At 42.3% G+C, this 14,634-nt stretch overlaps 1 protein-coding gene across 2 annotated transcripts in view; it reads right to left on the minus strand.

The window, feature by feature from the left end:
• The window catches only part of clybl (citrate lyase beta like), a 53,497-nt gene extending 38,863 nt beyond the window's left edge, over nt 1-14,634 (minus strand). For both annotated transcript variants that reach the window (XR_004796376.2, XM_035651670.2), the window contains exon 1: nt 14,538-14,634. Coding sequence is in view for 1 of the 2 variants with exons in the window: in XM_035651670.2 (XP_035507563.1) it covers nt 14,538-14,581 (44 nt within the window). In the remaining variant the exon portion in view is untranslated. The remainder of the gene's footprint in view (nt 1-14,537) is intronic.

Consider the following 14,634-nt stretch of genomic DNA (forward strand, 5'->3'; position numbering starts at 1 on the left):
GTAACAGCTGATGTAGCAAACCTAATGATGGTGTTGTTGGTGGATGAAACATCCAGGAATATAAACATAGACATGATCACATGGTGGAAAGTGACAGGGAAAGAGCAGGACCCTACCTTGGCCTATACTGGGTGTGGTGGAGGTGGGGCGGGCAGCCAGTGCCCCTTCCTTCCCTTTCTGGGAGGATCATGGAAACTTAACTGTGTCACATTTTCAGCTTGTTTGACACAAACTCATTTCAGGACTAGCCTGAAAAAATAAATAAAAATAAAACATGAATGTACTGCCACCAGCCTGGCAATCAAGATTAAGTAGTAGTTTATCAAAACGAACACAGCAACGTTTCTAATCTTCACCATTTCGTACGCTCCAAAACTCAGGAGTAGTGTAAACGTAGCAACAGTTATGCATTTTGAAACTAAAATGTAGAAATGTGGATGAAGCATCAGATGCGAGTTAAATGGGGGTTCACTCACCCATTGAGCTGACCTGATCATTAGCATTTACATTATTTTCAGTGGTCACGAACGCAACAAAAATGCAATGTCAAGGTCAAAAGTCAGGAGTACAGTCAAACTGGCCTAATATTGCTGAAATTAGTTAGCAACGGTAGGCATCAGGTACAGGAAGTCATTAAGAAGATTCCATTTGGAGTTTGTAAGAGGTTTCCTGAACAGAATGCACAATGGGTGTTGGCAAATTGTGGGTGGAAATGTCTGCTGATTGACACGGGGCATGTGGTCGACATGCTGCAGACTGTTTTGACTGGAGTGTAGCCTAATGCCTTGCTTTTTCAAAAATGCTCTTATGGAAATTTGTATTATTGCACAGATGAATAAATAAAAACAGGATGGAGGGGATTCTGAATCATGTGGTTAAAAAATATCAAACCATTTTTGGTCAGATGGCAGTTCTCCTTCTTACTTTAGCCCATGGCCACTGGCTTTGTCTCTCTGTGGACGGCCAGTAGTAAAGCAGGACTTCAAAAGAGCCTCATCGCCGTCACGTTGTCTCGGAAGAGAGCGCAGTAATGGAGACCGGATGCAACGGCTTACGCTAGGATAGACCAACACAAGGAGGAGTGAAGAAACGCTTTGAATGTTGCCTTGTAAAGGGAAGAGCTCCCGTACAGGCCTCCTGACCTTCCCACTTCACTTCCTTCCCGAGAAGTTAAGGAATGCTGCGTCAGGTTTTAGAAATTAGTAAGGACATGAATCTTAGCTTTCCGCTCTGTGATTTCTAAAAGGGGATATTTTCATCAGAATTTCTACCACGCACAAACCACTATCTTAAACTGTAAAACAAAGATTAAAAGTAAAAAGCAATTACAACATCCAGTTTAGATTGCTGTGATAAAGTAAAAAAAAATTAAACTCAATTTAAGGTCAGCTTTTTTTTAGCCATAACAATTGGTTAAACTGTTGTTTGTTTCTCTATATATTGTTGTAGTTTTTATCTTAACTGGCAATGTCTGCATTTCCTATATTGAATTCTAATTTCATATTCCCTATTGCTGCTGTAGTTGGTTGAGTCAACTGTCCAAACGTAAAACTGGCAACCATTTTGATATGCGACATACTATAAAAAAAATTTTTAAAGGTATCACTGGACACAGTTTGCGTTCAACCTATTCCTCATGTTCGTTTGAAATATTTCTACACAGCATTTCTCTTGAAAGAATTTGCATTGTTGGGAATACGAAGAAACTCGACATGGAGGAAGCATGTTTTGAATTCTGACCGCATATCACAGACAATGGAAATAAAATACAAGGAGAATACATTCAAATAGAGAAGTTAGGTATTAATTTCTTCCTCTCCATGTCTTTTTGTTCATCTCTACTGTTCCTTCTCCATCTTTGCTATGGCTGAAGCTCAGACTAACACAAGGTCCCAACTTTGACTGTGGCTTCATCCTGTATTTTCCAATTATCACCTTTTAAAGGCCAGCTGGGTGCATTCCAAACCATCAGGGGGCAATTCCATTTGCATTGCTCTGCGACAAAGTCATGCCCAAGTACTTTCATGCTAAAGTTCCTAGCAGAGCATTCTGAAAGGACACTATAGCTACAGCTATAGACAACTACATAATACATTCAGCCAATCTATGATCCAACTTTCTTTACAAATGTATAAGAGAGAAGGGAACCTGAAAAAATAACTTTTGAAGTTAGTTGTTGGGAGAACATTCCCTATAGCTGTAAAGCTCACAAGTTTGCTTTATATAGACACACAGGCAAGTAGTTTGGCCAGACTTTCTCATTTCAGACTGATCGATGGGACTATCCTTTGAGTGCTTGACTCTGTTTACAGCTTCAGCTCATTATGCTGATTTTATTCTTCTTTTTCTTTAACTTGACTTTTTAAGCAGCTCCAGGAATATTTAGCATCTAATTCATTTAGGTCAATTTTATTTGCCCGTTGAAATTCCCCACAATCAAAAGGGCATTGAAATGACCATTGCATACATATATATGTGTGTGTGTGTGTGTGTGTGTGTGTGTGTGTGTGTGTGTGTGTGTGTGTGTGTGTGTGTGTGTGTGTGTGTGTGTGTGTGTGCATGTGTGTGTGTCTTTGGGGGTTGGGGTTGGTGTAACTGTTCCATTTACTTTGCACATTAATGAGCGCTGCCTCCTCTGCCTGCCTTTAGGCTCTCTTCCTTAATGCCAGAGCAGTTCACTAGTGTAAACCTGTGTTTGATTTCTCCTCCCTGCTCCCTCTCGGACTGCATATAGCAGCATTTAGCTGTGAATTAATTTTCATGTTTGGATATACCCTGCTGAGGTGTGATGTCGGTGGTGCATAATCAAAACCTGCAACACTACATATGGGCAGAAAGGCCATGTGGGTATTTTCAGTGCAGATCTGTAGCTGGGCGGGGGGAAATTAAAAGCACAGAGAGAGAGAAAGGGGTAAACGTCCAACAGACGACACAGAAGTCAGCGATAGGACAATGGGACATTTAACACAAAAGAATAAATCTGTTGTCTTATAGAGGAGTGCTGAGAAGAGGATACCTTTTGCAGTGTGTGTGTGTGTGTGTGTGTGTGTGTGTGTGTGTGAGATAATGCGCATGTCTCTGGCCATGGGACAAGACACGCACCCACAGCCACAGCTCAAACACCAGCAGCCTTAACATGGTGTGTCTAATGCTCCTATTTAGTGTGTGGGGTGCAGTGGCGCGTGGCCTGAGGTTTCTGGGAGGGGAGCGTCGATAGCACCTAGCCCTGACAGCTGTGCCCCAAACTGGAGACAAAAGCCCGAGGAAGTACCGCATCATCGAAGACGGGACTAAAACGGCATGGCCGTTTGCTTCTGGTCTGGCCTACGCTGCCGTCTGACTCAGTGCATAGTCCACTTTTCATGGTGAATATAAGCCCAAATTACAAAACACCACTTTCAACGCCTTAAACTGGGAGGAAATCTTTAAAAACGAATTCCAACGTAAAGGACATGTGGTGCATTTAGATCAAAAGCAGAAACACAAACTACAAATTCATAACAGCCCTTATTTCAAACAAACACAAACAGAAAAGGCCACCTTTTGTGCCACAAGTCTTTTCAATGGCGTTTATTTTGTAATCCTTTGATAGGTGGGAGTCTCTTTGTCAAATCGGTGCACATCAAAGATGAGCTTCCGTATCACGCTGCTCGTGTTTGTGTGTCTATGTGTGCATGTCCGTATTCCAGTCTTTAACGTCAAAGCAAAGGCCTGTTTTTTAATCTATTGATTTAATAAGCTTCGGTAATGCAAGCCACTGGATAAACACAATGTACCAGTTGTTAGTGTATAGGTGATGCACCTTCAGTCGAAAAGGCTGATGTGTTTGATGAATAGATAATAGAGTTTAAAGTCAAGCAGATGACCTAAGTTTCTGTGAAGAATATTTTATTACAACTCATGCATTTTCTAATAAACAAACTCTATCAAAATTATGTCTTACTGGTGAATATGGGAGAGAAAATACAGCGAACAGCAAAAATGACCTAAATTCTTAAGTTGGGAAGAATCAAGGAAAAATGTAAAATAAATGTAAAAGCATTTAGCGCCCAGGGACAATTTCCATCAAGACAAACCCTTTACTAAAATACGCAGAGGTGCCTCCATTCATGGGCCGGGCTAATGGAAGCAAAAGAGATAATAATGACTTGTTTGTTGCCACATCAGCTGTAAGGTGATAATTAGGCCTAGGCGAGAATTTTAACAGTTTTAAAAGGTTTTCTTTGATCTGAACACATGTTCCCATGTGGATGTACTCTGCATAGATTATTATTTAAAAATCAAGGGCCCAATCAAACCTCTGCAGATTCAGATTATTCAACATGCAGTGGAATAGATATACTGACCGTGTGCTTTACTCGGGGCCCAGCGAGGCTGATGAAACATGAGGGAATGTGAACTGCAGATCAAGAGGTGCTCACAAAAAAGGGCGGTGCGGCCCAATTCCTGGCATCCATATCAATGACTATGGGGGAAAAATAAATATTTAGAATATTATCGTGATGGCAAAATAGGAAAACTATCCATCCCTCGCATAATGGAACTTCCTTTATCACGCCCCCGTGTCCTCACATGCACGCACAGAGACGTCAGGGGGATTGAAAGGGCTCAAAAATATCCACTGGTTCAACTAGAACACGTGCTTGCGCGCGTGTATTGGATGGATGGCGAGTTGAAAGAAAGGAAAGGACTGAGAAGGAGTCAGCTCGCTATAACAAAAATGTGTGTAACAGTGGGTATTTCACATCTGAGAATGATGATAATAATCAGTTGGGTATAAATTCAAATTTCTATAGTTGAATTTGGACTATAGTCACAATAACAAGCACACAGAGTGTAACGGCAGCATTATTTCATCTGTCCTCTCAATCGCAAGGGGGGGGGGGGGGGGGGTTTCCACATGGAGCTCATTCAGTCTGACTACAGCCTTAATCATGTCGCAGAACTGTCGGCGCGGATTAAAAGCCAATTGATTCAGATTACTGGGTGACTGGACACAAACTTCGTACGTAGAGCAACCACAGCTATATACACACTTGCTTTACCAGAACTATTGTATAACCACATGCAATCCAAGTTCACTGCAATAAATATTTATGTTAAGTGTATAATGTTGAGTCACGATTCACATAGCGAGAAAGAAGATGATTCAACTCAGATAGGAATGGTCTTGAAATGGACTGCATATATAAAAAGGAATGCCAGTGATGTCACTCCACGCATATGGTCTAAGCATCTGTAGCCATGTGGCATCATGCATGAAAAAGAGTGTAAAAAAAGTAAAATGGTAAAATGTTACCATGCAACTGACAAAATAAACAAATCCAAAAAGCTGCTTAAGGCTTTAGAGAAAAGTTGCAACGTACAGTGAGGCTGTCTAATGGACGGTGACATTAAGTTAAAAAGATAAGAAAATCTAAATTCTGATCTAATAACAAGCATCCAAAATCCTCTCCTGCTTCTTTCACACCCTTTTCTTCTTCTTCCAGTTACTTGATGACAAAAATAAAGTTTGTTAAATGACCATGAACAGCTGTTACAATGCAAAACCCAGTCCATATATCAATCTTTTTTGCTCCACACTGTTATTACATAGTTGCAAAGCATGGACGCGTTTACAGTGAGAGTGGCTGTGTCCTTAGAGGGCATTAGCGCAGGCTTTATCTTGTTGTGCCAGACAGTTCAGTAGTAAACACCATGGCAAAGGACCTCATAGTAAACTCTGATGGAAGTGCACAGCAGAGCCGCAGCGTCGCCGCCACCCTGGCATGGAGATATGGGTCATTCTGGGCTGTCCTCTCGCTCACCCCGTCGCCAGAGCCCAAAACCTGATGAGATTAGCCGGCCAGCCAGGCGCTCAGTGGTGGTAAAACACAAACACCACTGATTACGTGAACATTAAAGTCAGATCCCCTCACACTTCAGCTCAGATTCCCTTGTGCAGGGTCACGAGCGGGTTAGTGTAATGACTGTGCCGCCGTTCCCCCGACTTATGTGGCAGTACTACCTCCATCTTGGCACACGCCGTCGGACCCTGACAGATAGTAAACAAACACACAAGTATCCCTGTGATTAGAGGTGACGTCATGCAAGACGCGTGCTATGAGTTGAATGGGACAGTGATACAAGCTGGCATCCTGAAATCCGCCGAACGGCTTTGAACTGAGAAAATGTGTCTGCTTGCTCGGCCCATTCATTGTGAGTGTGACAGAAATGTGACGCAACTAACAGGTGGACTTTCCCGACCAGTGACTAGTTTTCGGGGGGCAAGCCTCGACCACCGCAAGAAATTGGATTATTCCAGTATATGGAATCACTCATTCAAGCAGCAGCCAGAAGAAAAGGCCTCCTTAAGGAAAAGGGAGCAGCGTTTTATGTAGCTGAGAGCTTTGATTACTGCTCCATCTCAAAACCGCATCCGATGAGTAAATACATGCACTGGTCCTCCTCCCCCACGTTTACTGGGTGAGTCGCTCTCCTGGGTTCCTGTAAATAGGTGATGTCACGGCACTTAATGATGCCCAGACTAGGAGCCCCCCCCCCCCAAAAAAAAAAAAACATAGCACCACCTCCATCACTACTGTGAGCATGTCATGTCAACAACAACAAAAAATTGTTTTGCATATTTCAGCCCATTTCTTTAATGATGCAGATGAACTGCGGAGTAGTAAACAGCATCAAGGGCATTGCATGTGGCCACAAAAGTTTTTCTCACCCTTGGTGAAAAAAAATCAAATAAACATTGTCCTCATCTGTGGTTCAACCGCTCTGCCACAAATGAAGATGCTCAGATGGGGGGCGCACACCAAAAAAAGACACTTTCTCTATGGGCTTTCTCCTTTCCTCCCTGACGCAGACTGCTAGTGACAGTTGTTTCCAGTTGCTACATATAAAAGGGCCCATCATAAAGCCTGGCTAGAGGAAACAGGATAAGCGCTTGAGCCAAGGCAGTAAAAAGCTCTCTGGGAACTTGAAAGCCACACATATGAAGTCTGCATCTGCCATCTGGAAACAATAAATAAACAAAACCCAGCAGCCAAACAAACACCGCGAACGGCAGAAGGAGAGAGGGAGAAATGGAAGCAGTGATTGAGAGTGTGAATGAGTGATAGAGGACCGGAGGGTGTCAATGTTACGAATGTGTGCGGCATGCATCATTAGCGGAGACTGATGGGAAGACGGACATGGAGACAACCCTTTCTAATAAAATCCCCTTTGATGCCAGGGAGATGGACCTGCTGTTTGAATGCGTGTGGTACCTCTGGAACCTGGTTCTAATGAAGTGCGCTCGCTAACAGGAGGCTGCCTGTCTGCGACTTGTGCCAGTGATGTGATGGGAAGTTATAAAAGACACTTCCGAATATGGGCAACACACCGAAAGCAACCGGCCGGCTGTTCTCTGCGAGCCCAGACAAATCATAAACATGATGGAGGGGGGGGGGGTTCAGAGAGAAGGCTTTCAATCGAGGGTTGTGCTATCAATTATCAACTAGCTGCCTAATGTGGGCTGATCAATGAAAGGTTTTTCTTTTTGTTTTACTGTACAGATGCTGCAAAACACTGGAGAAATATGTCAAGATCACTTACACTATACAACTATAACAGGACACACGCACACATTAAAAGCATCCTCCGTGTCACCAAGGGGAAATTTGGCCTCATCATTTACAAGAGCCCAGTTGCTATGGTCGTTTTTTTTTTTTAAGCTATTTGTTTCAGCAGCAAATAATATACATCAATCATATTTGTGACAGCTGCAATTAGATCATTGAAAAAACACTAAATGTCAAGCGTCAACTGAATTCATCCCAATAGCCAATGAGGGCTGCTGCTGATGAATATAAATTATATATGTTAAAACTGCCCAGGCGTTGGCATCCAATAAACTGAGACATTTGATTTACAGAAGATATGAAGAGGAAACATCATAACTGAGCAGCTGTTAACAAATATGTGTTAGAAGTCATGTAATAAAAGTCAGGCGGCCTCATATTAGTTAGATGTTAACCTAAGCTTATCGTTACAACACCACTTCCTTTTACCAGTAATAATGCTTCTATAGTTCTCCTACTAATAATAATAATATCACATATTATTAATACTACACGTTTTCCCAGGTGACAAGATGTAGTCAGTCAGTGACAAGTGTTTTTCAATGAGGAAAATGCATAAGATGAAGCTTGAGTTGGTAGAACAGGCATCATCAGTTGCTCTCAGAGACCTTATCACAAGGCAAACTGTCAACACTGACACCGAGGGGTCAAACCAAGAACTGCAGCCACGTGGCCGCAGCACAGACTCATGAACTATTAGAGATGGTCGCACCTATAGGCGTACATGAACTTAAAACAAACATGCTAGGGCAGAAAAGCCAAGGGAAGCATACACGCACGCACACACACCAAATTGCATCCATCCACCCACCCACACACACACACATACACCCCCCACCTGCTGTGCCTGGTTAACTGACACTCTGCTTTAAAAGCAGGACTCTTACTCATTAGGATGCTGTGTATCAGACAGGAAATGCTGGTTAAATTACACCTCATCGCCCTGGAACTAGCCGACCATCACCATGGCAATGAGCCAACCTCGGTGCCGTGAGAAGACCAGAACACCGTTGCAGCAGCGGAGGAAAAAGGGGAACAGGACAGAACATCATTTCCCCATAGTAACTGAGGAAAATTATGCTCCTACAGGTTTTCTTACGTGTAAAACTGAACTCAAATCTTTATCTATTTATTAGATAAGACTTTATTTAGAAATTATTAGTTATTCCTATACAGCGTGTACTCAACAAATACATCAACACAGGCTGTAACTTGTCAATCAAGAGAATATTGAGTGGTCTCTCACTGACCAAACACATTATAGCTCATCATATGTATAACAGATTCATTTGACAACTACGCCGCAGAAACCCATGACCACAACAAGAACAGGTCATCGTGCACTAATCATTTCATCAGCACAGCACTTGTACGAGCCTACATCTGGAAAAAAAGCAGAGAAGCAGAGAAACACAAGTTTCCCACTTTTGTTATCATTAAAAACAGAGAGCGTTTCCCCAGCTCCTCATTCGATCCGACCATCGCGCTCAAACTCCAAACCACATGAACCACCCGTTAGCCAAGTCCAACCCCGCATTTCTAGAACAGAATTCTTTGGTTGCATTGTTCACACATTCCACCCGGTGCCGTGTTTATACAGATGCGATCCCATGTGCACTCGGGGGGTCCTAAGAAGTCCCACTCTGAAGCCGAAGACGTGATGTTGATCAAAGGCCTCGGCGCTAGAGCAGGGACACTTGTTTTGGTTGTTTTTTTTTTCTTCTATGGGGATACGGGGTAACATATCCATCTGTTGGCCGTATGGATCCACCTTGGTCAGCGCTGGGACAAGTGTAGGCCTCTCTCCTCTCCTGCCACCCCACACTGCTCCCCCTCGGCCACGTTTACTCAGCTGGGCCCCACGCCAGTTACCAGAGTTTTGTTTTCACACAGCAACATGTGTTGACTTAATGCTCTGTAACAGATTTCAAAGACAAGATTAGCTGGGTCAACAACAGGTAACGGAGCGATTTATTGATTCACTGGCTCTAAAAGAAAAAAAAAAGGCAATGTGCCAAAAAAGTAAGTCGGGGAGGCACTAAGTAAAGAGATCCACAGGCATTAGTTGATGGCCAAGGTGGGTGGGCGAAGTGGCCTAAAACGTATATCTTTTTTTTTTCTGAGGTCATATGATATCACTGTATAACAAAATTAAAAGGGATAGTAAGAGAAAGAACACTAACAGAGAAACTTATACGAAAAAATCTGATTTGTTGAATGGCTCAAAAAAGACAAAAGCTAATATAAAGACCCGCTCTTTGTTGTTCTGGGAGTAATAGCCTGTCCCATAATGTAGGTTAATTAGTAATTAATGCGATTGTGCAACAACCATGCTGTTGTTTTGAGCGGAGCGAACTGTATCGTTAAGCAACTTGGATCTCTGCAATAAAGAATATTTGGGGGTAAAAAAAATGTTGGTTTTCCACATTGGTCGTTTTATCATTTCAAAGTTGCTTCACCTGCAAAATAAAAGACGCCACATCATTTGTGATCTTAACCATGCCGAACTGGGAATTACACCACACTCAAAAGAACCAACAAGTTTTGCTGGGGACTTTCCGCAGCAGCAGCGAAAGCACGACAACATTTCTAATCAGCATGCATCACGTCATTAAGTGGAATGAGCCCGTTGCCTGGAGGTAACCCATGGCTGTGACATAGTTCATCAGGTGTTGTGTGTGGACTGGAGTAGATCTCCCTTGTGTGCGCCCTTACAACAAGAATGTGTACGAGTGTGTTTTGCCACAAAATGGATTTTGCAATGCCGTCATTAAAACATGACGAAACCGGTATATCACCTACCCGCTATTTGCTCGTGTTGTTTAATTCAGCTTGACCGACAAACCACGTCGGAGACTTCATGTCCCATGAGGGGAGAAGAGGGAGAAGCTCTTTTAAAAAGTTCAGCATGAAGCAATCGCAAAGAACAGAACGATTAAATAGCTCAAGAAAAGCATAGAGCCTCAGGTTAGTGGTCACTTGCTTGCCCCCCCCCATAGCTGCAGAATTTAGTTACACAGTTCGCATGGTTGTTTTCTTGCTTGATTGGATTATGGCCACACACACCTCAAGCTCGGCTTCCACCACCAATCAACAAGGAAGTGAGGTGTCAACACGCCGGTGTTTATTCAACCCTCATTTATTTTTCTTACAGGAGTCGAAAGCCAGTTCGACCACAGAAGACACCAGATGAGTGAGGGGATTTTCTTTTTTAAAACTCTGCTTATTTCTAGTAGCATTACAACTTGTGTACAAAAGCTAATTGTGTCAACTTATAATTATAATAATCAGCTCAGCTTTATTTCATTTCCTCTAAGCACATTACATTTTAATTCCTCTTATATTACGGTACAGTTGTAAATGCAAATTAGCCAAACTAATGCTTTTTTTAATGACACTTAGTACCAATATTAAGAGTGTTTAATATAAGAATTGTATATTGTCTTGATTTCTAATCTCTTTCAACAACTGAGAAGACGGAGCTTTTGAACGTCAGGCTGTGCGTCCATATGACCAAGCTAAAAGGAACTGGTAATAGGAAGACACCAGGAAGTCCGTAATGCTTCCAGTCAGCATGAAGTGCCATCAAAATAAAATTCCTGCACAGTAGCTGCTGCTTTAAAACAACTGGAGCAATTGAAAATCCCCCCTTGCAATTTATGCCAAATGCCACTTTATGAACATTCTAGCTCGACTGCCAGGCGTCTGCGCTGCTTTATGCCCCTTCTCTTAATTGAAAACATTATAGGGGTGCATTACACTCGGGGGCTTTATAAGCTTGTGCTATAAAGCCCTGGCAGGCCCTGAGAGGGGAAACTGCCCATTAACTTATAAGGTCCAGGCCTCGGCTCGCTTAATTGACAACCTCTAGGCTACTTTCATCACTTGTCGACTTCATAGCGGCAGCCAATGCTTCCTCCAGGATGCCGTTGCATCTTTGACACAGGGGTGTTTGTGACAAAGAGCAGTCTGCCGCCAATGCCAGGGCGAGGGCTCTAGGCTGTCCATAAAAATGAGCGTGCACACATTCCTCCCTTCGCTCCAGCCATCTGAGAGGGCTGCATTTAACCATGAAGGCTCTGCCTGCCCAAAAAACACCGCTCTAAATTGAATATGAATCTCATTAGAATGGTAGATTATATATGCTAATGCTGCAAACAAGTGCAGACATCACATATCATAAATCTTTTCTAAATATTGTGACTTTCACTTTTTAATCACTGTAAAATACTACAAGAAAATGCTAAGTAAAAAAAAAAGGGAGTACTGACAATTAGAAAATAGTATCTCTAAACTGTTCAGGTGATCACCACGCACGCACGCACGCACGCACGCACGCACGCACGCACGCACGCACGCACGCACGCACGCACGCACGCACGCACGCACGCACGCACGCACGCACGCACGCACGCACGCACGCACGCACGCACGCACGCACGCACGCACGCACGCACGCACGCACACACACACACACACACACACACACACACACACACACACACACACACACACACACACACACACACACACACACACACACACACACACACACACACACACACACACACACACACACACACACACACACACACACACACACACACACACACACACACACACACACACACACACACACACACACACGACAGTCACTTCACACTCTAATTTGGCAGGATCATCAGCTTTGTGCCTCTGGAAATTCATGCGCCTTGAATTAGAGCCACATGTCACAACGTTGTTGACCAGCACAGACACATCACCAGAATATTAAGTTCTTTGTAACTGGCACTCAGACCGTTTGAAGTTTCTAATTATACAAGTTCCTATGAGACGTGTGTTATAATTTACAAAAAGGAGAAGAGCATGAGGCAACACTCTGACTGCTAACCATCTGTCACTGAATCTCATGACCTAAAGTAGCAGAAACGTAGACAAGACGAATATGAATGCAAGTATATGTGTTTCTTAGTATTCTTAAAAGGGGAAATCCAGCAATTTAGTATTGCAATTACTCATAGTCCTTTATGAGTCAATCTGACCTTTGCTTCAAGTTACAGACGTCACTCATGTAATGTCCATATGTCTGTTTAATATTGGCTTTGGTTCAAATCACCGTAAGCAACACTAACATCCCTCATTACCATAATTCTATTAAGTGTTTGTTCAATTGATATGAAAAGAAAAAGTCACAAACATTGACATCTAACATTCCCAGGTTAGATAGCTGGAAATGTGTGTGTGTGCAGAGTTGCTGCCATTATAGGCCGCCACTACTCTCAAAAATATGATTATAACCAAAAGTATTAATCATAAAAGAAATTTAAAACTGATAAATATACAAATTATATTAATGTGTAAAGAACATTTTAATCTGAGGATAGAATTGACAACTCTTCAGAATGAGCACTTTTGATGGTTTAGTAAATTCTTTACTAGAGAGGTGGATCTAATATTCGGCCACACCATTATAACCAGGGAGGGTAGGTTAAATATTAGCAACACTATGCTGAGCATAAAGCAATACAGTTTTACAGCACCAACTTCAACCAGCAAAATTACCATAAAGAAAAAAAAAATAGTCAAACAGAAAACCACAGAAGTTTCTGCCGGACACTTTGAAAGACCCCAATGCTTGAAATGAGTAAAACGGACACCATAAGGTGTCGTAGTTTCTCCAGCGATATCGCATCATGCTGTCAGAAATCTTGGCATCGCAGCGACGTTGCCAGGCAACCAAAACTACAACTAGAGATGCACTGCACAGAAATACTGTAGCGGGAGAAAAGAAAATAGTTACAGAACGCAAACCCCTTAAACCACAAACTGTCATAGGAAGTGAGCATGGTTTCATTCATATATATATATATATGCTTTCATGTTCCAAAATGTGTATGTCTGTTTCATGAGCAAGGACTGTTTAATGAGTTTCTGATTTTAATTTCTACTCTTTTTTTTTAACCTGGAAAAAAAATTGTGTTCAAGATTGAAAAGTGCCATATAAATTATTTGTTCTTTCCTTTTTAAAGGAAGAAAATAGGCCAAAGCAATCAGCCAGCAGCTTAGATTAGGGAAAACCTGTAACTGAACATGATATATTCTTGTTAATATAAGTGTCTATTCATTTTATTGTTTTAATTGTGTTCATCAATCACATAATCTCATTATCTAATCTCTCTGTTGGGCACTCAAATGTGCTCAACAAACAATCTCAGTTTACTCGACCCCTGCATCTACTCCATGTGTCTGGCATTTAACATTCTGCCAAAATATATATTTATAAAAAATATATTCATAAAAGAATGAAGTCAATGGAAGAAAAGCCATCTGGTCACTTTGAGCTGCATTTAAATGTATTCACAGTGACTAGGCGTGTAAAGGAGAAGTGTTTAATCTCAGCTAGTCTTGTCCATGTGATCTGTGGTAAACAGCATTGTAGACCACAACGTCTACTTTCATAATTAATTAACACATAGCCCATATGTATTTTTTCATTTTTTAAAACAAACACCCGCCAATTCACCTGTATCCACCAGAAACGTTGGGAAGAGATTTAGGCATGAACCCATGACAACCAACTGAGTTAAAACGAGCGCCAATGGAACAGCAGCAGTCTGTGAGTGAACCACAGCAGTGTGTTACACTTCGTCACATTTCTATAGTCACTCAATGACAAACAAACAAACAAACAAACAAACAAAAAAACAAACACGTCCGGTCACAACAGAAAGGACGAACAGACAGGCGACAACACCGCTGCTGCTGCCAGCAGCTGTGGGTACCTGCTTCCGCCCCAAGACACACGGAACAAACCACATTTTACACCAACAGGAAGTAAATATCGTGCGCGTTTCACGTCGTGAACCTCCCGAGAGACACAGAGCACGTTGAAGAACAAGGGAGAAGTTATTAAACAGAACTTACCTCGGAACAAGTCGTTTGATGGCTCTGCTTATGCGCGCCGCCATTTTTCTTTTGATGACGCGCCAAAAGCGCAAGCGGCGATTGGCCGGATAAGTAG

Source organism: Scophthalmus maximus, chromosome 14 (genome assembly GCF_022379125.1).
Source record: "Scophthalmus maximus strain ysfricsl-2021 chromosome 14, ASM2237912v1, whole genome shotgun sequence".
In the NCBI taxonomy this organism is placed as follows: domain Eukaryota; kingdom Metazoa; phylum Chordata; class Actinopteri; order Pleuronectiformes; family Scophthalmidae; genus Scophthalmus; species Scophthalmus maximus.